Below are 25,974 nucleotides of genomic sequence, written 5' to 3'. Positions count from 1 at the left end.
AAAATATTCAAAGTATAAAGTAAAGTATAAAAATGTATATCATCTTCATACGACCTACGTGCATTTATTTACAGAGCAAATAATCGCATCAGATTATATCCCACTCGAAATCATTAAATTCTTATCCGAATATGTTTTCCATACAGCAACTAGTTTAACAATAATTCACAAGTATAGGTTAAAATCGGTCACCTTATATATCAACATACATACATACATACATACATACATAGAGAAAAGAAGACTTGTACATCAGATTATTTTTGTTCTACAACATGCCAGTTAATCTTAAAATATACATCAGCTGGATCATCGAACCACAGAATGCTATACTAGGATTCAGAAATCCAGCGGAAGCTTATCTAACAAGGTTCACGTGTTCGAAAGGGAAGCTTATCTCACGGATGAAACAACAGAAACGAGTTTTCCAAGTTTGTAGAAATATTTGGTGAGCAAACGACGGGTGTCGACGATATTTCCCATGCAAATGCGAAGGGTAACATATGTACATATATTTCAACATCTCGTAAGAAAATCGCCTGCAGCGTGCAATTCTTCCAGTTGCAATTGGAAAATCCTGGAAATTCAGTGGATGCCAGTAGCTCGTATGTTGCTCGACTGTGAAGTGCCGGGGGGAGCTGACTTCACAATTTTTTCCATTACTCACATTCAATCGCTGCTATTTTCCACACCCTTTCTCCGAAATAAAATTATAGTTACTTACTCGTAAAACGTTTTATCAAAGTATAAAAAATACAGAAATACGATTTGTAAAAGGTTGTATAAAAACATATATATATATATAACATTGTTGAATGACAACTTATACGCATATTGTTTTGTGAAGCAAGGGAAACGTCTATGATATGATATGAATTTCAAAACAAGACAATTCGTAATTGTCCATTGAAATTCATCGAATTTATAGGATTCAGTTGGAAGAAGAAAAAGATTTCTTCCTATCAACACGTTATTTCATTACTTCTTTTTCATCTTCTCAACGTCAAATACCGAGACGTGGATACGTCGTCTCGTCAGCATTGTTTGCAATTAAATAAAAATAATTGAATGACGCTTCTTGTTCATAGCAGCGAATGCGATAATCAGAACTTAAAAATAGCATTCGATAAGATAATTTGATTGGAAAAAATTGTAAACACAATGTGTGCAACTATGTACAAAATTCTATATGAGATGGAGTGTACATAAATTAAAGTAAATATAGGATTGGCTGCATGAAAAACAACAGTGATACGAGCAACGTGGAATTTTTATGAAATATCCTATTTTTCCCGCACGATGAAAGCTTATTTCATTAATTAAAAAAATATAACGCAATTTGCCCCTGGACAAACGAGTTCTGGATAACATGTGTATTTTTCAATCGATGGAGATGAACCAAGTCCCAAATAGCAGTTTCCGTTTTCCTGAGTAATTGTAATTACGGTGTGCAATATCTCGGTGACAAATAGTTTTCTCAAAAGAAGAAAAATAAGGATTTGCAAGGGATTAGTCGTTGGCTTCTGTTTTCAGTGTGCCGTACTAAAATATTTATATTAAAGCTATAACGATCTTCCTTCACATCGTAGAAGAATGTTCTTATACTTCAGATAATAAGTCCAAAAATAACAACCACGCAGGATGAAAATAAATAACTTTAATATCGGAGTTCACAATTTTGATATAATACCAGAGCACAATTTTTACTTCGGATAAGAGAATGTTTATAGAACGAAGACGTGTGTGTTTCAAACTTGACAGATAATAACACTATGGAATAAGAAAGAAATAAATTTAACAGCAGAGACCAGAAAAATACCGAAGATCCCTACATTGTTCTGTTTGAAGAAAGGGAACTGCAAAATTTAATGCTAACGATATTGAGAAGTTTAATACACACCCTGTCCAATTTCTGTTTAAACCGCATTTACAATGATATAAATTTGCATAAAAATCCATTTATACGGTCTATCGATAATTTTTAAAGAGTACAAATTCTATATGACATACATAAGGTAAATTTAATATGGCAGTTCCAAACAATATATTGACGAAGCTATATTTGAATAGAGAGGTGGTATAAAGGGGCTTGATTTTCAGGAGAAAATTCAAGCACCGTGATTGTTTTATTCCCAAGTATAGAGAGAAAACAAAAGATGAATGAGTAACAACTCTGTGACAAAGGGATTATCGATATTTACAGAGGATTTATATCGAAACAAGAAGGGATTCGTGACTATCTAGGAAGCTTCGATTCCACACTGTTCCTTCTATTTCTGGCTTTTCTTTCGGTGAGGAATTCTCCACCACGGTCATTACTCTCAAGCATAATGTACCAAATATTGGTTCAAACATGCAAAACATTTTACTTTGAATATCTTAACGATTCTCAGTTTCACATTTCATTCTATACAAGTTAAATAATCAAAGTAAAATTCTATTTCTTTCTATTTTACTGAATTGTTATTATCAAAGCCAAGTACAACTACTGTAACAAACTCGCACGTTTGATGTAGTTATAATAAAACATAGCAAAATATAACGTGATAAATAACATACTATGAATTAACATAATGTAATATAATACAATATATCAAATAACACAATACAATAATAATGATAATAATAACAATAATACTAATGAACTTATTGTACTGTTAGTACGATAGTAATTTGCCTATGGAACTTACGTAGCCATTCATATTTCCAGCTGCGTCTTATTCCGTTTGCCCTTTGAATCAGCACACCGTACTCGTGGTCTATTTCCCGTACCCTGAAACGGATTATATTTTGTCAATTAGATACTATAGGCTACGTGGAAATACCACATCTAACAAATTATCTTTCACGACACATAAATCGCATACAAACATACAATCATACTTTCCCTAATCTACAGATAATAAAAAGTGAATCGATTTTCCTCATAACAATAATAGAACAAGGTCTAAGTATGTAACTTAATGCAATGTCAACAAGTATTTTGAGAAAGAACTTTTCTGATTCTCTTTAGTCCTTCATCAATCTTTTAGATTCTTTTTGTAAGTATTGTTTACACTATATATATCTTTAACATCTTTACATTTACAACACACTGTCCTCCTTCACTTTATGTGACTCACAATGTTACATGTTACATTTCCGTAAATGTTTTAAAAATTACATAGCTTTTAAATATTTGGTTATAGTATACAATATAGTATTACTACTTTTTATACATCCCACGCTTTTTACGAACAAAATATCCAAAGGAGAAAGATAGCTAAAAAGATACAAATGTGAGGAACGTTATCAAACAACCTGTTTCCGCCTAAAAAGATTTATAAATCTAAGTAGAAACTCGTAGATTCAATAACAATAATTTCACTTGCTATCGTACGGTAAAATTAGAAGCCCTCACAATTCCGACCTACAGAATCCCCCTGATAGGGTTTGTTCAATACTGGTAATTGAATTGGCCCTAACATGGTCAATCAAATCAACAAGATAATCACGATTTCGCAAACCAAGGCTGAAATGGACTCGTAGGCAAACCCAAAAGGCTACGTCCTTGTTTGTCATTTTATTAACTCTCTATTAGTGTTCCAAGAGTGAGAGGCCCAACCCTTTATGAGGGTTTAAACCATCAGTCACCTTCTACGAATAATTATCCAGCTCTTCTTCCAATCGATTTCTCATCTAATATCAGGTCAATTTTCCTAAACTCAATTTGTCCATCTACTCGTTCTTTCCTTCTGCTCTGATAAATGTTTATTAATTAGTCATAATACAAAGTGAGAACTTGGTAATGTGATCTGAAACATTTTGAATCACTTCAATTGTGTATACGTGGTATTCGAGAAAGTCCATTATTATTATCTATTATTATGACTATTCTAAATTATAATATGACTACGAAAGATCGCAAGCCTAAAGATACCTAAAGATTGCAAGAATGTACAGTAGTAAATCGTGAGAAACAGAGTAAATTACACGATTGAAGTAACGATCCTCGTGTGTCATCGACTTCTGGGTCTTGATCCTCCACGTATTACTGACATCTGTTTTCATTGGCATGAATAAGCTACCCATTTATGGTTGCCTTTGCACCACGTTCTTTTGACGAATTTTTTTGCTTTCCAAGCTTCGACGAGATTCGTTTCGTTATTGGCAAGAATGCCAGGCTTCCACAAAGAAAATGGAAATGCCAATGGCAATGGCGAGGGCTCGATGTCCTGAGAACTCCGAAATTGAAGTTACCTTACAACCCTCGCTTCCTTTACGATGAAAGGAGACCAGCGATCCCGAGGAAAATTAGGGAAAAGAGTAGCTGCGATTCAATTATTTGGCTAATATTAGATCAGAAGCAGAATCGCTGCCCTTTTCTCGATAAATACAATAATAAATATTATTATTTATTCTATTAATATTATTGCTGTGTTAGGCAACGAAATTATAAAACAAAATCCTCGCATCGAATTGTTTTTTTTTCTTAACGATTCTGACATTTCTATAGATTTCTGTCTACGAATTAAGCAGAGTGTAGAAAAGAATGGGAAATGGAGAGTTTAATTAGTTGTGGAGATAGATACGTGAGAAAGAATATACTGGCAGGTTTCTGGGAAAAATGTTACTTTTAGTATTTCCTGAGAGAATTGTCCCATTTGCGGTGCGGACGATAGAGTTTTGATTAAAGAAAATGTCCAAAATAAAAGGAGCGATGGTAACAGGCTAAAAAAAAGTGTACTAATAACGCCGTAATATTTAAAGAAATCATTATAATAAATAATAACTCAGCAAAATTGTACGATTTCCTGCAATTAATCCCTTGGAGATATCACTTTATGAAAGCATCAAAAGCTACCCAAATGAAGTAATTACAATCATTCTAACTGGAACGACATTGAAACTCCAAAATAAAAATCTTTTATCCAGCAAACATACACAAGTAAAAAGATTCTGATTAAAGAATACTCAGATCCATATAAAAGATTACAACTCTTGCCAAGTAGAATAAAAATTTCAAATTGCACATCTCACTAAGGGGTGCTACGATAAACAACAAATAACATATGACAATGATCTCTCGATTGAAATATTTCTACCCTTAATTCACGTATTGTACGCTCTTAAAGAGATATTTAAATCAAAGAACAATCAATTAAACATCCATTGAAAATAAAACCGAAATTATATTTGCGTTAGAACAGCTCTTAAGTCTCTGAGAAGAAACGAGAGAAGATAAACGTAATCCAGTATATATTGTAGGCTATCACCGCCAGGTTCTATCTTAGAGTTTGACGAGGTATTCAGAGAGGCCAACAGATTGTCATGAACACGAGAACAATGAGGAGTCTTCTTTGCAGTGACGATGGTCTCGTAAAAGACAGACTCGTAAAAGCCACGGGCGATAATAAAATACGGGTAAACGGCGATGAATCATGAATAAATCTGGCCTTATCCTAGGGATTTGCAAGCAGCGGATTCGCGAAGCCGCGGACGACACACTTGAAGGCTTCCCGGTTACGCGACACAACCAGAAATGGGGTCACGCACGCGAATGCCATCTCACCAGCCAAGCCTTTCATCCTTAACGACATAATTGATGATACTCTATGCTAAAATCCATCCTCGATTCCTACGACTGAGGATTTTTATTCATCTGTGGAGATGTTGAACATACATAGATGTACGCAATGCACAAATATACAATATGTCCAAAGTAAGGTGCTTATCATAATATTGATAATCAGTGGCTGGTGGATTTTACACTTAGCTTGGCGTATGCCACATGCACGTGTAATCATAAATGAACAGTCTCAAATTATTAAATTGGCTGGACGATTTCTTTTAGCTGTGAACACGTCGGTAACTCTGCTGTTGTATATGGAGTTGCTTTTCTCTCCTTGGTTATCCGAACGATAGTCAAATCAGGAGTCTCCAGTGTTTTAATTTGAATTTTTTTTTATTAAAACGGTCACCTGGAAAAAGGGAAAATGCTCTTAACAAGAAATCCAGGGAATTAATTTTTAAGAATTGGTATATTCGCGTATCGAATTAAGATTCGGATTAAATCAATACAATGGAGAAAGGAACTTTTAAACGTTCGCAGCAACCACAGAAAAACGAGTAGAATAAATGCTTTTTGTCGTGATTGATTTTATACGAACGACGTATTTGGCTACTTTTCTCTATTATTAGACCTCTATTATAATACTATGTATCATATCCGAAAACATTGCAATGTACATATGATGTAACAAATATTACTATTCTATTTATTATTTTATTTGCAATGACGTTTGCTTCCTGGTTTAAGATAACTTCCAGCTCACAGTATTTATGTCATACAACACATACTAGTGTTCGTAAAAATATGAATTTGCACTGATATCCATAATAAGGCAGTCTGTTTATGGTATGTCACCAAAGGAATTATTTTTGGTCCGTCATGCAGAAAATTAAGCTGTTCTTTCAGCTCCTTTATATTTTCTTTTTTACGTTTGTTTGACTCTTTGTAGTGCATTTTAAATTATAACTACATTTTATAGCAATTCTATAAGGAATTTTTATGAAATAATAAAACATTTGAACAAATGTTACTCTTATTTGGAAAATCAAAAGCACTAAGGAGAAACATTGAAAATTCGTCGATGAAACAGGTTCCATTTATTTAGTTACACAATGTTGAACATCGTATTCTTTAAACATTATTATTTCTTGTTATTTCAATCCTTGATAATTTCAAAGTAGTAACAGTCTGAACCAATTTCGTAATAATGCTCCAAAATTTGGAAGTAAGTCAGTATCAATATTAATTTTTTCATAACATTCAAGACTAGATCTCGTAGATACATAGTATTTCATTTAAATTATAAATTCTCGCATCTAATAAATTAGACAATATCAATTACTAAAGTCACTTTTCCAAATGAAGATTGCTATTCTGCAAGCCAGACGTGCATTAAACTTGTACAAAAGTTGGAAGATTTATAAAGAAGTAATAATTCAAGGAAGTTATACATTTTCATCCTTGTAGTTTACTAATGAAACAAGCAGGGGAAGAAAGATTCTCTGCGCAAAAACTGAAGAAAAAGAGAAATGAGGGAAAAGAAAGTTCCGTACTTGAGTTTCACAAACATAGAAAAGAGCATCCCTTTTTATATGGCTTCTACGGTCTGTTCGTTTCAGATCATTTCGATAGTTGCTACCACCTACCACCCTACACTATTTCTCTGTTTTTATCTCCGCAAATTGATTGCAATATTTTTCCTCTTGTCAATTGTAGCTTGTTACATTTTTTGCAATTACATCATATGTTTGCACTTTTTCTAGATATATATATATATATATACTATCAGCCAATTGACCATCTCTTCATTTTCCTTTTCGGTTGAACAGCATGCAACCATGTGATCAAAGACTTCAAGTGCATCTTTGATAAGTGTTATAATCTTCAGCTGCGAGTAGCTTTCCAATTCCTTTGGTATGGTGGAATGTTCTTCTCTTCTTTGAGTTTCTCGGTTTTAACGCCTGCTTCTGCATTTCTATTTCAGTTATAATGAATTGAGCCGGATGATTATGTTGTAAACATGCACTGCGTTAGATTAGCCGCATCTTTTCTCTAAGAAAAAGATATTAATGAGTATTTCCATCTCTAAAAATTAAATTATGTATAATGACTAAATAATTGAATCATATGATAATACATTAAATAACGTGTCATAAACATTTTAAAACAACTGTCAGAAAATCTACGACACAAATATCTTAAAGAATTGTGGCTTCGTTTTACGATCTGTTCAATAATTCAATTTCTGAATAATACTTTGGCAGACCTCCCAACAGAATAACGTCTCAAGCGAGAAAAATGAAATGTGGTTTTATATACAAAGTATTCCTATTTCTTTTATAAAAAAAGAGAAGAAAACTAGATAATAAACGAAAAATGGAAGTATATAGGAGCGGCTTCCTGGCTCGTTAGTGGTAGAACTCATCACTCATAGCTGAAGCTTGTTACGGAGCACTTGTTCAAAACAACCCCGCTTTTCGCATGTTACTTTGCTAGCCCACGTTTATTTCCAGACTCAGCAGGGTCACCGAACTTTAATCTAGCTGCAATTAAACGTACTATCGAGCGGAGAAGCTGGGAACAGAGCTACGTAAATATCAGTAATTTTCGCCGGACTGAAAATGGTCCACATAGTTCCTTGGACTCTAGCAACTATCATCTCTCGTTTTATATTGTAAAACAGCGAGACGCTATGGTGCAAAAATACCTGCCGCCTTTGAATGACGATGAGACAATAGTATTGTGGTAATTAAAAGACAATAGAATTCTACTAATGAAGTTACAATTCCAGTAGTCAATTTTCAATTATAATAATAGAATTATAGTTACTATTATTATTAGTATTACTCATAATCTTTGCCTTCCGCCTTAGGATAGCTTTCAGCTTATACTTCCTCCTATTTTCGTATCTCTGGAATCTATTAAAATTATGGCAATTAAAACTGACACAATCTTTTAATTCAATAATATTCAACATAGCAGAGAATACTTTCCAAGTTATCTGCTATTATAACTGTCGTTTCTCAAGGGAAACTAGGTCTTCAATTTCTTCAGTATCTTACACATACCCATTTCTCATTCTACTCTGACAACAGAAACAACTAATTGTTCAAAATTTTATTCGAGGCTCGTTATGAACACAAGTCATAGTTAGGGGAACATTTGACTAAAAGGATATTCCAGGAAGAAATATGTAAATGCGTTGTTATTATATGGTATATAATATCTATAATATCAATAAGATTGTATTAATATTATGCGAGAAGTAATAAACATTGGACTCACACGATAAAAAGGGAGAGGAAAATGATATCTGTGCAGGTTGTATAATGCTCTAATGGAACTTTAACAAAATGTGCAAATTAGTTAGAGGTATAAGGGTGCATCGAGGTTAAACTACCGATTCCTCTGAATTGACAAGCAGATTATTAGCCACGGATAACGAACCACCTTGTCTGCAACATTAATCTCTTTGAGAGATTAATTCTCGATACACAGAGGAACGTTGTAGAAACAAACGATCAGATAACGTGATTACTGTAATAGTGATCGTAAATAACAGTAATTAGGAGGATACAGAATCACGTACGGTCGTAGCTGTAACTCTCTGAACGACTATACAACGAAGTACAATAATAATTGCAGAAACCTATCCTTGACACTGGCGGCATAACAAAATTTTCATAATTATTATTCTAGAAATATCGACGTTTATTGAAGAGGTATGTATGGTATATCGCATTAGAAAATTGTAAAAATTAAGTTTTTCTACATTCAATAACGTAGACATGTTAATTTTTACATATATAATACATTTTTCTTAATTAGTTCACTTAATTTTCTACAATTTTATTGTATCTTTGTTAAATTATTAATTGGAAGAAAGACATTTTTTCAAGAAATTCTATATGGAGCAAGTGGGGTATGGAATAATAAAGATCTGGAAATAGTTCCTAATATCATAAAGAAGATCTTGTTTGATCATGGATGGGCATTGTGCCACGTTTTAATAATATTCAAGGAGAAATCAACATCTGTCAGCCAATGGAGCACGAAAAATATTGAAGATGATTTACAGATAATTGCAATTTTAGTAACACTTTGAAGTGAACACTGTGTATCATGTTGCAATAATGTTCTCAGACAAATCAACAATTGTCAACCAATAACAAAAATTTCGCAGGTATTTACCTAATTTATAAGGAACTATCATACTTTGCTGATCAGCAAGCATTGCGCTAATTTTCAGTAAGTACAGACGTGACTTGTACTAATATAAAATTAAAAAAATTATATTGTAGAGCTACATTGCAATTTCAAAATCAGAATAAGAATAAAATTGATGAAATAAAATTAGGAAAATCTCTTAATGAAAAAAGATGCAGTCGATAAACCAAGTAATCCGAAATCTCAATCAAACTCAACTCTCATTCGAATGGCCCATAACTTAAATTACAATTTTGTCCAACACAGACACTGCACAATATGATCCACGCTAGAAGGCATAAGAAGGAAGTTAGAAACTGGCAAGTAAACTACAAAGGGCGATGGGTCTGTGAAGTTGAGCAAATCTTCAGTGAGAATTTTTATAAAAAGTAAACAGTATTTGTTTGCATTTGTCCAATCACAATTTTCATTTGCCCACCCCTTCAGAAAAAGATTATCAAGAAATTAAAAAAATTTGTTATCAGCACCCCTATGAATTATATCCCATTTACAAATCAATGAAACATCTTCATGGTGGTACTGCTAACAAATTCCTTAATTAGGTGGTAACCTTTAATTGAAGTGTGGACAAATAAACATTTTGATTAGGCAAATGTGAAATGTGGCCAAATCGTGGACAAACGAATACTGTTTGATTGTTACAAAAAAAAATCTGCGCTTGGGAATATCAACTTCACAGACCTAAGGAATATCTTTAAACGGCCTGATGACACCAAAGACCATTTCAAGAGATCGATAGAGGATCGTCTCATGGAAACCATACATACATATATATAGAAGATCGTACATACGCAGAAGGCAATAGGTTGAAAGTAAAGTGGGGCCGATGTCACGCTATTAATTGGTTTACTCCGCAATGTGTCATCTCTGTAATTAATGCCCCGAAGGGCCAACAAAGGCGCGTTTCTGTCTTAATACGATGAGTCACGTGCCGAATGCCGAACACATTGTGTGACGCTACGTGGAAGCTTCGTGACGCTACGAGCTTCGTGATACTACGAACTTCGCAAATTCCAAAAAGCTAGGCTTCAATTTCTTCGAAAGGTCATGACAAGAAGTTCGTTCTGACGGAGAAATTGACAAGCTGTTAAATAACTTTTTGAAACTTTTACAGTAACTCTGTGACAAGAATTTAATCAGCTTTTTCGAGGAACTCGTTTAGAAGTATTTAATTTTACAATTTTCTAAATTTGCAGATTATGGAAAGCAACGATTATCGAATTGAAGATGTTAAATCTGTGAAACTTAGTAGCGATGTAAAGAAAGTTTCAAGTAAACAATATTAAGTAACTAGCAACGGTATAAACAACTAATTCACAATTTCGTTGGTCAATTAATTCACATTTCTTTTTGTCAATTCATTCAAAATCCCAATTTCATTTAAAAACGCTTTTAACCTGAGTTTTTTGAAACTTCAAACACGCTTTGATCTTTCACAATGGCCTGACTATTTCTACCAAAATTCCTATAGTATTACTACTATACTACTGCAACAAGGGGGAAGAATACGCTGGCACTCCGGCTCTTCTGAGCCACTGGACCCGGTAATTAAGTAACACACTGAACTTTGCGAAAATTGAGATAAGACTTTAATTAAAAACTGTGAACATAAAAAAAAAGAAGAAATATATATAAACGGTAAACAGTCTATTGCAAAGATTGATTAAACAAATCAAATAGTTTTGGCAAAAAAGAGATACAAATTCTGAATGAGATAACTTTACACTGAACTGAGCATCGAGGAAAGTTGAAACAATCTCAATAATATCGATAATAATGTAATTCATGAACTAAAGTTTCAAAACTAAAAGGGAGAGATGAAAGAGACAAAATTCAATCTCAAAAGGAAGAATTGAGAAACATGTCGTCAATTGAGGACATTGTCGTGTTAAAACGCAGGGACGCATATTTCAAAATCGATGATGAACAGCAATATTCAATTAACACAGGTATATGACGTTTACAATTAATTTCACATCTTTGATAATTATTTCTTTTCAGCAACGCGTCGCTTCTGCTGCCGCACGGGATGATAATGTTTATCCAAGAAAATGCCGAGAATGGTCAGAGTTCCTCACGCTGTCTCTGTTATTCCAAATTTCCACAAAAATATCCTGAAACATTATCCTTGCATAACATAGGTGTAATATGCCCGAGAGTTGTAATAACAAAAGTCATTAACATTTCATCCGTGATGGTATAGTGTTCTTAATAACGAGAGTACAAAAACAACGAATTTGCAAGTTTTCCCTATACAAAAATTTAACAATGTTGAAAGATCAAAGGAGCTTTTAAAAATGTGGGAAATACACTTGAAATTAAAGTATTTCGATATCTCATATAATGCAACTATAATTATCCATAAAATAAAATTATATCCATGTTAAAAAAATTACATCTAAAGCCAAACCACGCCAGTCACTGAATTTTCAGTTCCAAAGTCTTGAAGTTAAAATGTTAAATAGCAAACCTGAATGGTTACAGTAATTTTAAGTTAAGGCAATCGAATTAGAAAAATTAAATAATTAAATTTTTCAATGGATCTCCCGATTCGACGAATCAAGTATATGCAGAAACAATGTAGCATGGCCACGCTATTCAAACTACCTTTAATCATGATAATGTGTCTGACTATACATTAGGTCGTTCTACTACCAGGCTTGAGAATAAGCTAGAAATTCAACGCATATGCCTCCTAATCAACCATCAAAGCTAATAAACTTCCATATACCAAATTATCTGCTTCCAGTCATATACTGCAACAGCCAACGAAAACCATGATAAACGTTTCTGCTCCATATGCAGACACGGCACCAAAAGAACGTAACAGAATTGTAAAAAAATATTTTTCTTCTGACATAAGCCAAGATTTATATGTATAACGTAGTAATCCACACGTGAATGTCCACAATTAAAGAAAAATGAATGTATAAAAATATCATTTAAAAGGTCTCAAGGTAGAGAACTTTCCGAGTGCAACGACTATGCAGCGTGGAAATTCTAAAACTTCTCCTTTGTACTTTCAGGCACTTATTTCCAAACATATACAAAATTTGTTAAGTAGTATTTTTTAAATAACCATAACCGGAAAACTGTATAATCTTTTTTAAAATAATCAAAATTTACAATTTCTACGGATGTATTCAGGATACTTTTTATGGATGTATGCAGAAATTGCAGATAAAGATATTAAAATTTCCGATGATGGATATTTAAAGGATACTAATTAACAAACTTTTTACAAATTCCATAATGAGTGTTTAAGAAATATAAGGGAGAAATTTCAAAATTTCCACATTATATATTTTATATATCTTCATTTTATAGAGAATACAAATGGAAAATTTTACAAATTCTATGATTTGTGTTCAGAAAATACAATTAAAAAATTGTTAATCTCTATTGCGAGAAAAATTGTGAAATCTCCATAAAAAATACAAATGAAAAATATTACAAACTTTCAAGTAAGAGGTAAACCTTTCAAGACAATATCGAAGGATTCTGCAAATTACTGACACAATGCTGTAGGTATTACAAAAAGTCCTAAGATCTTAATGTACATGAGTGAGAAAACAAAATGAGAGAGAGCTGTATCTTAAAAGTGTTCGTTACTCCTTATTCTTTCCTCTGTAATAATCTTCAAGAAAGCTCATTTATAAAGCCGATGTGCTGCATTACAGACATCGCACAGCTCGCTACTCTTTCTCTCAAGGGTAACTTTAATTAAATTCCCTATGTGACACATTTTTAATACGTAAATGTTGGATTTATTATGAAAATACATAAAATAGTTGGAATATTTACGCCTGGAGGATTAGACCAAACACCCTGACTAATTAATTACTTAACTTATAACAGTATGAAACTATTAGACGCTTGTTTCAGTGTCTCGCTAGAAGTATTATCTTCTGTTAATTAAATTAAATTTGCTTTATTAAACTTCATAGAACATCTAGGAATATTCTATCACAAAATCAAATTTTCGAACGTGACGTGGAAAACAATTTGAGTCAGAGCTAATTTTCACTTGATAGAAGATAGAACAATTGGAGATAGAAAACGAATATGAATGAAAAATATTATCAAAATATCTTCCTTCCTTCAATACTATTATGTGTAGGGAACTGATAATGTAAACGATAATTCCTCTTCCTCTCTCTCTCTCTCTTCTCTTCTCCTTTTCTCATTAGTTCTTTATCAGTAAATCTACACATCGATGAACAGAAACCGCTTAATTTTACCGAACGTAACTAGAAAATATTTTCTAATTTTTTCTTCGTTCTTCTATCTTATCAGATTACAAGGGAAACAGTAAAAATTCCGAGCAACGTTTATCAACAGCACTCTTGTTTACTACAAAATCTTGCTTCTCTAAAATCAAAGAATAATTAATGGCCTTAGCCAGGAATTTATTTGATTTAAAGAAACTAGGCGCATCAAACATTTTCCTACTTTTTCCTCGACTTTATATTTCATCCAATTTCAAGAAAAATAACAGCAATAAGAACTGGTAGATACGTTTATCAACAACGCTCTTCCTTGAGCCAAAAATCTGTTTCAAGTACACAGATTGCTATCGGATCGAACGACCAAGTGGAGCAATATGGTATTAACACCTGGCGTCTAGTTAATTAAAACTCACTTTACTAATGTTTTCCTGGGACGATTAGAAACACCAGAAACGGATTCTGGAGTTTATTTATAAAAGCATCAACTGCCCAACAGGCGATCCAAAGAGCCGTCGTTTATGATAGTATTTATCTAGCAGCATGGATTCGAGAACATTAAACTCGTCTCGAGCTCCGCGAATTTCCACCGACGACCTTAATAAATGCCGCTTATGTGTTCACTCGCCAGATTCCGTACTTTTTTCTTCTGTTTCTTCTCTTTCACATTTTTTCTTTTTTTCTTCTTTTTTTTTTTAAGAACATAAAATGCGAAGGAAGTCAGCTTCAAGGAAACATAATTGCCATGAATATTTTTTGGCACATATTTTCATCTAACCAGCCTCCTTAGAAATTTATTTGAACTTTGAAGTTTAATAATCAACTGCTCTCATACCTTAGGCATTAAAAACCTACAAATAATTTTTCTATTGAATGTTTTAAAACCGTAGCAGCACTATTTGGAGAGTATCGAATAGAAAGTTATCAGAAATTTTTTAATATTCTTCTTGCTCTGAACTCTTTCGGGATGCACTTTATTTCTGAGAAACTTTATGCAAATAAATATTGCAGCGGCGGTGCTGAAAAACTGCCACAGCCCCTGACTCCTTTTTACAAAAATATTAAATATTCTACACGCGTTATTCTAAAACTTTGGCAAGTGTTTAATCAATAACTACTATTACATAATGATTTGATAAAAATATTTTGCACACCTCTGTATTTCTATTCAATATTAAAAAATTGCACTCATTCTACAGAAGGCGTTATACAAATTTTAAATATTGTCACTCACCGGAAGCTGCTCGGTGAAATGCAAAAGAAGCTGGCAAAAGATGTGTACACACTCCTTCGATGGATCCAAAATTGATCAGAATCGTTGTTTCATTCCACATAGAAGTTCTGAAGAGATACTTCGATAATCCTCAAAAGCGTTCTCCTATGTCACAAAATGCAAAAGTGGTGGAAATCTTCATGAAGAAAGTTCAAAGCACCATCCCTGATTCCCATCATTAGTAACCCCAACCAAAGATTTATCCGCCCATAAATGACAATAATCTCTTCTTCTCTCTAACTGGATCTTCCTTTTAAGATTCTTTTGGTGGAGAGGTAACTGTTCCTTGGATAGATTGGATGATCGACTGTCTCTGACGACGCACTAACACGTCTGACGCTGGGCGCCGTTTAAGCGCGACTGTCTTCTTCTGGTGCTCTATATCGTCGAATCTTACGCATGTGCGATTTCCGATTTGCTCTCTCTCTCTCTTTCTCTCTCTCTCTCTTTCCACGCGAGCTATACGTTCTTGTCACAACAATACTCGGGCATAGTTATTTCCTCGTCGCTCTGAAGCTCCGCCAACTGTTGCTTTTCGTTGACTCCGGTCACGAGGTGAAAAATAGAAGAGCACACTGCTGTCCTGACAGAGAAATACTATTTCCTGCAAACTGAATTGATGGCGAAACTGAAGGGATGCTTCGGGCGGGGTTTTTAAGCCTGGAAAAGAAATTAAAATATAATGAAATTTAAGTTGAAATACAAAGTCGATAATTTCACAGTGGACGAAAAATAGAAAAGAATTATCGTTAATCAAAAACCAAATGAACAAGTAAATTTAATATTTCACTGGACGTTACAGCGAGCTACAAGGAAAAACTAGTTTTCAAATTTTGGCAACGAGATCGCTACCACAAATTAAAGAGTAACACAGGTCGGTTTTGGAAGAGGATTTTGGAGTTTCGATTCTAGTTTAGACCATCTATTACTCATCGAAGAACCATTCTAAACGTCCATCAAACTTCACGGCGGTGAAACTTTGTTTAACTGTCAATCATGAATTTGCTAAATTAATTATTAAATTATTAAATTGTTAAATACATTATTCGTTGCATGTTTTCTCTATGAACTAATTAACCGATTCAATTCTAATTATGTGAAATAAATTTCTATAATTGATATATATGTAGCCGAAACAATAGCAATCAAGTGAATGTCTGCAGTCTTATTCATCTGAAGGCACATATGAAATATTTCACCCTGTTAGAGAACTAACAAAGCAATTGCAGTAGGAGTACAGATTACTCTTCAAGAGCCATTCATAACAAAAAATACAATGTATCAGATAGTCTACAATATACATTTCATACCTTGCTTCCTTGGGAGAATTTCTACTTGTAATTGCAAATTGAAAACGTCAATTTCTAACTAGAAGATGATATAATTGATAAAAATGGAGGAAACAGATGTACAAATAAGAATTCTAATTTTGGAGTTAATCGATATTGATCATTGAGATAGAAGGGTGAAAAGGGGTCAAAAAGAATTATCTTCCAAACGGGTCACTCAAAATATAAAAGAGATGGAGCACGTGCAAGTATTTGGTGATCGACGATAACGATATTGTAAAATAGCGTCGATAACGATGATAATGGACTCGCCGCGACTCGATCGCAATCTATTGTTAGCTAAAGCTTGGGCCGCTTTTATAGTTGGGGATGTTCAAGAACTAATCCAATATTTTGTATTTACAGTAAAATCAGACAAGAGAAGAAGTGAAATTGACAGGAATTATTTCGCGTTCGATCTTACTGAAATTCATGTAAATAAAGAGCGATAAGACAATAGAAATTTTCCTCTTTATTGGAATGTTTCTAGAAACACGAATAATTCAATCTCTGAAAACATTCTAATTAATAAATTTGTCAAATCTAAAGTAACAGATGTGGAACAATCTTCTTTTTTTATTTGATTGAAAACATTGTTCTAACGAATAAAGGGAATGTGATGAGATTTGCCAGGACTGTGATTAAAGTACTAAATATTGTAATTACGAAACAGAAAAATTGTTATATAAATTATAAAATTATTGAAGTAATAAGTATTGAATTTTCATCGGTTCATAATTCTGCAATTTTCTGAGAAGAATATTCTGCTATTTCTCTAATAAGTTACAAAGTGGACTATTTAATCAAGTCGCTATATCTACATGTTTATTCCCATTGTTCAATTAAGAAACAAACAGAATTGTCTTTGTTTAAGAGCAAAACGATAAAGGGAATATCAAATAGTGTTCGACTACATAGCATGCTATATGCGTCGCTTGATTTTTGTTCCTATCATAGGAGGCATAGAAAAACGCCTCTCAAATTGACAAAAGCAATTCATCATCGATCTCTTTCAGCATGACTATCAATATTCTAAACCATCACATTCCAGTAATCGCTGTACAATCAACGTTCATAATAATCCATAAATTATCAAGCGTAGAAGCGTCTACTGTTATCGGTGTGGATTAAGAAGCAATTAACAATTATCGTGAAAATTTTCTTATCATACAACGAGATATAAATGGGAAGATAGGAAAAAGGAAAGAAAAATCATAATAAAAAATTCTTCGTTTAAAGTTTGAAGTACCTTCAGAATGTTTTCCTTTCTTCAAGAAGGTATCACACGTTAATTAATCCGGGAAAATTATACCAACGAGCCGATAACTTTTTAATAAGCCGATAAGCAAATCTGGTTATTGGCCTATCGTTAATCTTAACGCGGCTAGTTATCATTAGCATCGATTATGAATGACTAGCCATTTACTTGATTATCATCGAATTACTTGCAACTGCGCAGTTCTTCTATCTTCCATCTTGATTCTTGATGTTGATGTTTTACGATCTCCCTGTTAAAAATTGACTAATTAGTTATGGTATTTGGAAAATTAATGAATAATATTTAGAAAAATCAATTAGTTGTGTTAACTTGAGTATATTTGACGATCGACGCGCTTCAAAATACATTTTTCTTAATAACTCAAGTTACTTTTATCAACATAAACTAAAGTTATATTATTTTAAATTACGTTAATTTTTATTATTTGCGATACATATAATATGTATACACTATATACAATGTATATATATATATGAGCAATGTATTCTAAGCTACTAGAAGGTAATACGTATACACTACTACATTAGGAGTATCAAAAGAGTTCAAATTACTACATTACATTATTATCATAGCAATAATTAGTTATGACAGAATTAATGACTTAGATAGTTAATAAATGATACGAGCAGATAATTAAACAAGATTTGACTCAAGGACCAGTCACTTTCACACTCTATGCCGAGAAATTAAGAATGCCACTCTCGGCTGGCACGTGAATCAATGAATTAAGCATGAAGTGTAGCAATTTTGTCCCTCGACGCAAATTCATTGAATCTGAGTGGAAAACTAGTGTCTCGTTTTACATTTGTATTGTTGTTGGTAACCTTTGATCCTTTAAAGGGCTCTGAATTTCTTTAAAATATTCTTTAATACCCAGTTTATCTTCATGTTTCCTTCGCGACACGACATTATAAATACTTTTCTACTTTTTTACTTTTATAGTTTGTGAATGATAAAAACATTAAACGTTCGATAAGATGTGGTGTGTACTATTCAGAAAGTGTATGGAATATTTGAAGGACTGGTGAAAGTGGCTAGAATACAAGAAAAGAGGCGAAAAGAGATACTACTCTGTATATATGTAATAAGAACTTGTATATTTCCCATATAGTGAAGTACAATTTTAAGAACATGTTGGAACATTCAGAACAACGTTATAACAGCACTACTAAAAAACTTAGACAAGTTTCTACAACAAACTACAAGATTAAAGAACCACGCTCTACTTACCGCTAAATATCTCCAAAATTGTAAGAAATACAGACAAGATTTACTTCAAAAAAGCATACTCAAAGAAACATCAACGTTTGTACTGCCTTAAGAAATTCTATTTTTATATAACAAAATTTTCATATCTAAAATCATTTTTTAAAGAACCTACTTTATGATGCTCATAATTTATAAACAATTTATTAAACAAATACTCCCAACGACTATTTTATTGAAGTGTAATTTCTCAAAATGTAATTATTGACAAATTTTGTAAGATCTTTCAAAGGAGGAAAAGATCTTTTAAAAAGAATACAACAAATGACTATCTTTGACTTCAAATTAAAAACATACTAAATTGAATTCTATAAATAGTTAAATATATAATTATATATATAGTTAAATATCGTTGATATTATTTTTTAAACTTTTTACAAATGATAGAATTCATTAGAAGTATATTTAGACCGCAATAATATGCGTAAATTCTCGGATTTCGTTATTGCCCAACACACTAATTATGTCCTTCAGGGTGATTTGATGGACGGTCTCGTTAATTTTGCTACCTACATAACTCTGGATACCTGGAAGTATGTCCGGCTTGATAACTTCTATGACCTTTGGTGTTAACTCCTTAAAGACCTACGGATAAATGCATGCAAATTCAATTCCACGGCCCTTCTGCCCTACCAATTTGTTACATTCGAACATTGAAGTTAAATAAATAACTATATCATCTTGAATCTTCTGCTTCAACAACTTTTTCAACAAAACAAATATTACAACAATAAAAATTCGTAAGAAACATCGAAGTAAATAAAAATTGATAAGATTTTTACTACAAATTATTTGTATCCTGATCTTTTTGTTCTTTTCTTCAAACCATGGTACAGAAGATAAGTACTAAAATGTACTGTTTTCTAATTAATTCAATCTATCAGAGATCTAAAATTACTTTTCTGCTTGATCATCTTCTTCACACAGTGAATATAATAATAATAAAAATTATTGTGAATTATTGAAATATAAAATTAGCAAAGTTGGTTACAAATTATTTATATCTTAGTCTTTTTCTCTTTTTTCTTCAGTAGATGTTGCATAAGCTATATACTCAAATTCGAGTTTATTTCTAATTCAATCCGCTAAAGCTCCTAAGTTACAAGCCAACCACTAACTATTGGTAATTTGATAAAGTGATCCCACCTTGTTCATGACGTCGGACAATTCATCATCATCCATGAAATTTCCCAAATTGATATCGATGGATCTCAATGAAAAGTCCATGTCAAAGGTCTTCAAGTACACTCCTTTGTGAAATCCCAATAAACTGTTCACATACAGTTGGAAATCATATATATTCGCTTTGAAAGACCCAGCACCTTTCAAATCGACTGTGTTCCCCAGGACTCCGGATATATTGTAAAGGCCTTCCGCGTATATTTCCGGAATAGAAATATTCGCCGCAAACGTTGGTCCGATCAAGGATAGTTTCGCCTTGTTGATCACGAAGGTCGACAAATTGTATAGCACGATATCCTCCAAAACGATGGATATGCTGAAAAATTCAACACAATGTTAGCCACTAATTTGAACAGATAGCGTGAGAATAGGTATTATATAAAAAGTTATTCTTCCTCTCATACAGGATGTTCCTTTTTATCTTGCTTTGGAAATATTCCTAACAATAAGCAGACGTAAAAAAAATGTTCAATATCTATGTATGTATTTATTTATTGCAGTCTGATGGCCGAGAAATTGGACTTGGTATTCCAAAACGGGTTCAACATAAAAATTACATTTTTTGAGCACTTAGAAGCTTGAAATAGTTTGAATACGCGGTATTTGAGTACGTAAGACTCGCGTAAGTCAAGTTCGGCTGATTTTTCACACATTTGCATAAAACTCTCCAGCAAACGTGACTTCCTAGTCTCAACTTTCTCTATATGGAGAATTCCTAAACTTATCTGCCATATAATCTCAGGTTCTCACAAACTTCAGAATTCTGACAGAACCATGAAGTCGTTCATTAGCGAACATACCAACAACTTCCGGGAAGTTCGTCGACTTCTTCCAATACCGGAAATGTGACAGAAAATCATTTGATATTCAAAGTACATCGGGTTAAAGCAGAGGTGGTGGTTTAGGAATTCTTCAGGACCTTCAACGTGACCAAAGACTTAATCAATCCTCTAACTTACTTCCCTATGTCCGAATTGTCTACATGTATGTCCAATTCATCAAGACGATACGGTTCCAAAGGTGGGATTCCAAGTTCTGGTATCCCATAGGGCATTCTGCTACGAAGTTTGTCTATGAACCTTCGAATTTTCAACTCCAGACCCTTCGAGGCTGCGCTGTCAACTGTCCTTTGCTCAATTAGTGTCGATTGCAGTAATTACACACACTGGCTCACGAAAGCATTCAAACTTTTCGTGAATACACTATGCGTGTTGTACAAAACCATGTGAAAATTTCATTAGCATTGTAAATGAAATTTGATTATCATGATTACTAGACTGCGGTTTTTCATGCAAATTCATATTTTCATACATGTAGATAGAAAATTCTCTTACCTATTTATAGAAAGCACTATACTTTGAAAATTTTATGTATTTTTCCATATTATGTGCCTTCTGTACGATTTTACAGTTTCGAATTTCCCATAAATGCATAGAAATCCGCAAGCTATTAATTACATTGACCAAGTTTGAAGCAGATCTTCGATGTAATGTATTCGTGAAAAGTTTCCACAAGTGGTGCAATACTCTCATGAGCTTATAGTTTAGAGTACCTACTGTAACCAGTGGTGAGTTTAGTCGCGTTGATCAGAAGATTCCTCGGCGTCTCCACCGCGGTGTTAACTAAAACAATAAAAAGGTCCAGAGTTTACTTTTTATTTTTTTTTTTTAATAATTACACTTACAAGAGCACTGATAGTCATAATAAAGCGATTTAGCGGAGGATGGAGATTGATGGTGATGCAGAAAGTATTCTTGTGAAAAATAGCAACTGGTAATGAATACCCATATCGAATTAGGAAGGTCAAATTCTACGGTAAAAAGTTGATTTCATTGGCTTTACAGGGAAAATAGGCCTGAGGGTTATCAACGTGCTCTGGAATTGCAATTATGGTTGCTGGCTGATGTGGTATTTTCTATGAGGTATTGCCCAAGCAGTGGTACTACCAAATTATCAGAAAATTGATGTTAGCCAAAGCAAGGATATATTTCAGAAGAAGCTCTTGAGATTTTCGCAACCGGTTGTTATCGCAATTGAACGATGTTGTTAGCAACTGAGACTCGCATTAGGCTTGTCCATTAAAAACGCTATTGCAGTCATGGTGCAATACTAGCTTTCTTATAGAGGCAACTTTCCAAGCTTCATTCCATTTTCATGATAATATCCTTGGACTAATTGTTGGCTATTACAAATCCAATTAACATTGAACTCAACTTTAACTGAATCTCGAGTAAACGTTAATTTAACGTGAATACAAATTTTGTGGTGAAAATATTAATATTGAATTGTTCCGAAATAAATATTAATAATGAAATGGAAATATAGCTGATGGAATAATTTGGAAACTATGACTGAGAGAACTGTTTGGATGAAAGTGTCACATACTGTAATTAGAGGCCGTGTCCGTAACGCGGTGTATCAATTCTTTCTGTCGTTGCAAAAGTCCTGACACTGCAACAAACGAGTAAACGCAAAGTTTCCAGTGAAACAAAACTCCTTTCCCTGACGAACGATCAACAAACGGTCGATTGGTCGTAAATTCAGAGTAGGTGCTTCTCATTTTCACGAGTGTACTTGTGACATTTGAACAAGGGTCAAACCGAGTTATTAACCACGATAATGGCTTCCAAATGAAAACTAATGTATGCAGTAGCGAATGATGAAGATTGAGTAACTGAACTCGGAAAATTAAAATACAGTAATAATACAGTAAGTTGAAGTATTTATATATAACAGCAACTGATAAATTTAATTTTAAAAAATCTAAAAAATTTCTAGAAATAATACATTTCTCGAAACAAAGTAATCATTCAAAATAATGAAATTAATACGAATAACTTTCTTAAAGAAAACTTGCAGATATTAAATGAAAACGTATTGACAATGTAAACATGACGAATGATGCAGTAAAATGATGCAGTAAAATGATGCGAAGGAGCGGAAAAAATGAGGAAACGATTGCTTGAACGCGATACAGTCACGAACATTGGAATGTACGTGTGATTTTTCAGATTCGCAGTAATTGAGTTTGTACAGCGTACAATCACGGGCATAATGAGACAATTGCTGTAGTTATACAATAAAAAGGATATACAGGTCTAGTTGATAATGATTATAAAATGACGCTCAAACTACAAAAAAACGTATGACTACTACTTGTTTCTGAATCATCTTATTATCTCACTGATCTTATCTGCGAAATATTAATTTTTTGTTTCTAAAATGTCTGTATGACAAAACCTTGATTTCTCCTCAGATTAACATATTTCTTCAAAGATCAATAACACAGCAAAAACGATGCTTATTTTACTTGCAAAATAAGTAATGCTTGTATATATCGTACAAATGACGAACATGAAACAAAAAAGATAATATTCATTATAATTTAAGGTACAGTGTAAATTAAGATACAGATTTTTATGTGTAAGAGAAAACTTTCAAATCTAATAAAACTGGAGATGACTTTTTAAGTCAGATCACAGTATAATATCTAAGTGAAAGTATTTTCTTCTATGAACGAGTTAAAAATAATTGGACGAGGCTAACTTCCATAATTGGCTTTATATCTTGTTACACTTTATTCCATTTCCATAGTTAGAAATCACTTGATCTACAAATTGAAAATCAAATGTAGTAAAACAAAAAGTACTCTACTCTTGAAATTAAAAAATCGAACTAAGAATCAATTTCACATGAAACTACTTAAATAAAGAGAGATAAAAAAACAATAGATTTACAAATTGAGAATCAAGTTTAGTAAAATAAGAAACATTCTATCATCTCCCATCATTCTCCAAATTCCATTGAATTATTCAAGATTTGAAGAAGCAACGAAGATCAAGGCTCAAACTAAAAAAGAAACCCAGTATCAGTGTAAAAGAAAATTGTTTAAAGAAGAAATAAAACTAGAATTATTTTTAAAATTACTTACGAAAACTAGTAGCACTGTTGGCGACATTTTCAATTCCTCCTAAAATTCCTGGAAGACCTTCTGACTCAGAGGAAACCACTTGAATGGCCAGCACCACGATAATAATTTCCTTAGGCACGTGCATCTTCTTAATCACCTTTCTTTACTAATGGAAGGAACAACACTGAAAATTGAATTTTCATAAACTGAATGTTTAAAAGACCGATCACGCAACACACGTAAGACCTGCCATTCAAACCGCTCGCGAAGAAGCAGGAAGGCCGACTGACAATATGAAAGAGTGGCAATACGTAAGTAAGTCAGCTGGTATAATTGTGAGCGCAATATTTGAAATGTGTGAGTAATGCACGAGCAGGAACGTGTAGCGAAAGCGAACGCTACTCCATGATCCACGAATGGTGATCCAATCAATGTAAAACATACTGCAAACTACATTTCGCTTGCATAATTGAATTAATATTATCAGTGAAAATTTATATGTCATAAATTAAATTATTGTGCATTATTGTGCACAATGCATAATAATTATATCAAACAGAAAAGCCGACGTTTAAAAATTAATTCACAATTGAGTTGGACAATATTGAAACATTGAACAGACACGTTACCTTCATGATATCTTCAGTTAAAACAAAACAAGTGAAACAAAAGTCTAAATATTACTCAAGAAACTAAAATTAATTTAAAAAGCAAACAAGAACATTGTCATTTAATCAATTAAAACGATGAATTTTGAAACAAAAATCTGAACGGTCACCAGTTAATAATGTAAAAGTAACAAATTTATAAATAGAAATAATTAAACTAGACATATATAAAAACAAGTAGATATACATATACAAATAAGTAAATATACATATAAATATATAAATATAAATATAAATATACATACATATAAATCTATATAAACAAACACAAGTAAATATACATATAACAAGTAAAATATTAACATATATTGTAATCATATAAAAAAAACAAAAAATAAAATATCCTTATAAAATGATAAAATAATTTCAAATTGATAAGAATGATCATAAACAATCATCGTCATGATCAAAAGTATGCGCACATATGCAGCATATAAAACGCGAGAAATTAAGAAAAAGAATATTTCTGTAGAGAATACTAAAATGCCATACTGTATCTCTATTACAGAAATATATATATATATATAAAACAGTTAAAACAGACGTAAAAATACATGTTGGAGAACATAACAATATAACATATACAAAACATAGATATAAAAAATATATAAAAGCATAGAAAAATATATGCAAAAACATATTAAAAACATAGAAAAAGAGAGAGATATATATATAAAGAACATACAAAAAGTACATATGTATAAACATAGAAGAAATCACCCACAAGTAAGCCGTGCTCAAGGAGGTATAATTTCAACTACAACGCTTGTGTGCCATTTTGTTTGCTACTTGTATACCATTTTTGCCCTTCCGGTAAAAGAAAGGTATCAAATGCTTATAATGCACTTTGTTTCGTTCCATATTTAAGAGCATATAAAATTAACAAAAATTAATGTAACCGAACCAAACTATTATATGATATACAGATTATTAATTCAATTATATCGATTCGAATTGTATAATTTGAAAACTTCTATTTGGAAAAAAGGAATTCAAAGAATCATATTCTTAAATGTAAAAACGAATTAAGTGTCGTGTTCTATGTTAATCTTTAGCAAATCACA

At 32.6% G+C, this 25,974-nt stretch overlaps 2 protein-coding genes across 5 annotated transcripts in view; both read right to left on the bottom strand.

Moving 5' to 3' along the window:
* The window catches only part of LOC117154456 (vasoactive intestinal polypeptide receptor 2), a 31,739-nt gene extending 13,597 nt beyond the window's left edge, over nt 1–18,142 (bottom strand). The window contains exons 1-3 of one of the 3 annotated variants that reach the window (XM_033329462.2): nt 17,855–18,142; nt 15,239–15,937; nt 2,691–2,773 (exon numbers count right to left, since the gene is read on the bottom strand). In XM_033329462.2, the coding sequence (XP_033185353.1) occupies nt 2,691–2,702 (12 nt within the window). In that variant the 5' untranslated portion in view covers nt 2,703–2,773; nt 15,239–15,937; nt 17,855–18,142. Of the gene's footprint in view, nt 1–2,690; nt 2,774–14,420; nt 14,607–15,238; nt 15,938–17,854 lie in introns of those variants that run through there. The other 2 variants (XM_033329464.2, XM_076625357.1) reach the window with 2 other exon arrangements.
* Nucleotides 18,143–18,960: 818 nt separating this feature from the next.
* Nucleotides 18,961–24,538, bottom strand: LOC117154482 (uncharacterized). 2 transcript variants are annotated; one of them, XM_033329518.2, is made up of 6 exons: nt 24,264–24,538; nt 22,718–22,783; nt 21,889–21,954; nt 21,292–21,454; nt 20,297–20,648; nt 18,961–19,735 (listed from the first exon to the last, which is right to left on the bottom strand). In XM_033329518.2, exons 1-6 carry the CDS (start codon nt 24,385–24,387, stop codon nt 19,556–19,558), a joined length of 951 nt encoding a protein of 316 aa, XP_033185409.2. In that variant the 5' UTR covers nt 24,388–24,538; the 3' UTR covers nt 18,961–19,555. The 2 variants fall into 2 exon arrangements, with proteins under 2 accessions (XP_033185409.2, XP_033185410.2); XM_033329519.2 differs by lacking the exon at nt 22,718–22,783 and having other exon boundaries at nt 24,264–24,537.
* Between the last annotated feature and the right edge of the window lie 1,436 nt (nt 24,539–25,974).

Source organism: Bombus vancouverensis, chromosome 16 (genome assembly GCF_051014615.1).
Source record: "Bombus vancouverensis nearcticus chromosome 16, iyBomVanc1_principal, whole genome shotgun sequence".
Lineage (NCBI taxonomy): Eukaryota > Metazoa > Arthropoda > Insecta > Hymenoptera > Apidae > Bombus > Bombus vancouverensis.
This window is presented reverse-complemented; position numbering and strand designations above follow the sequence as displayed.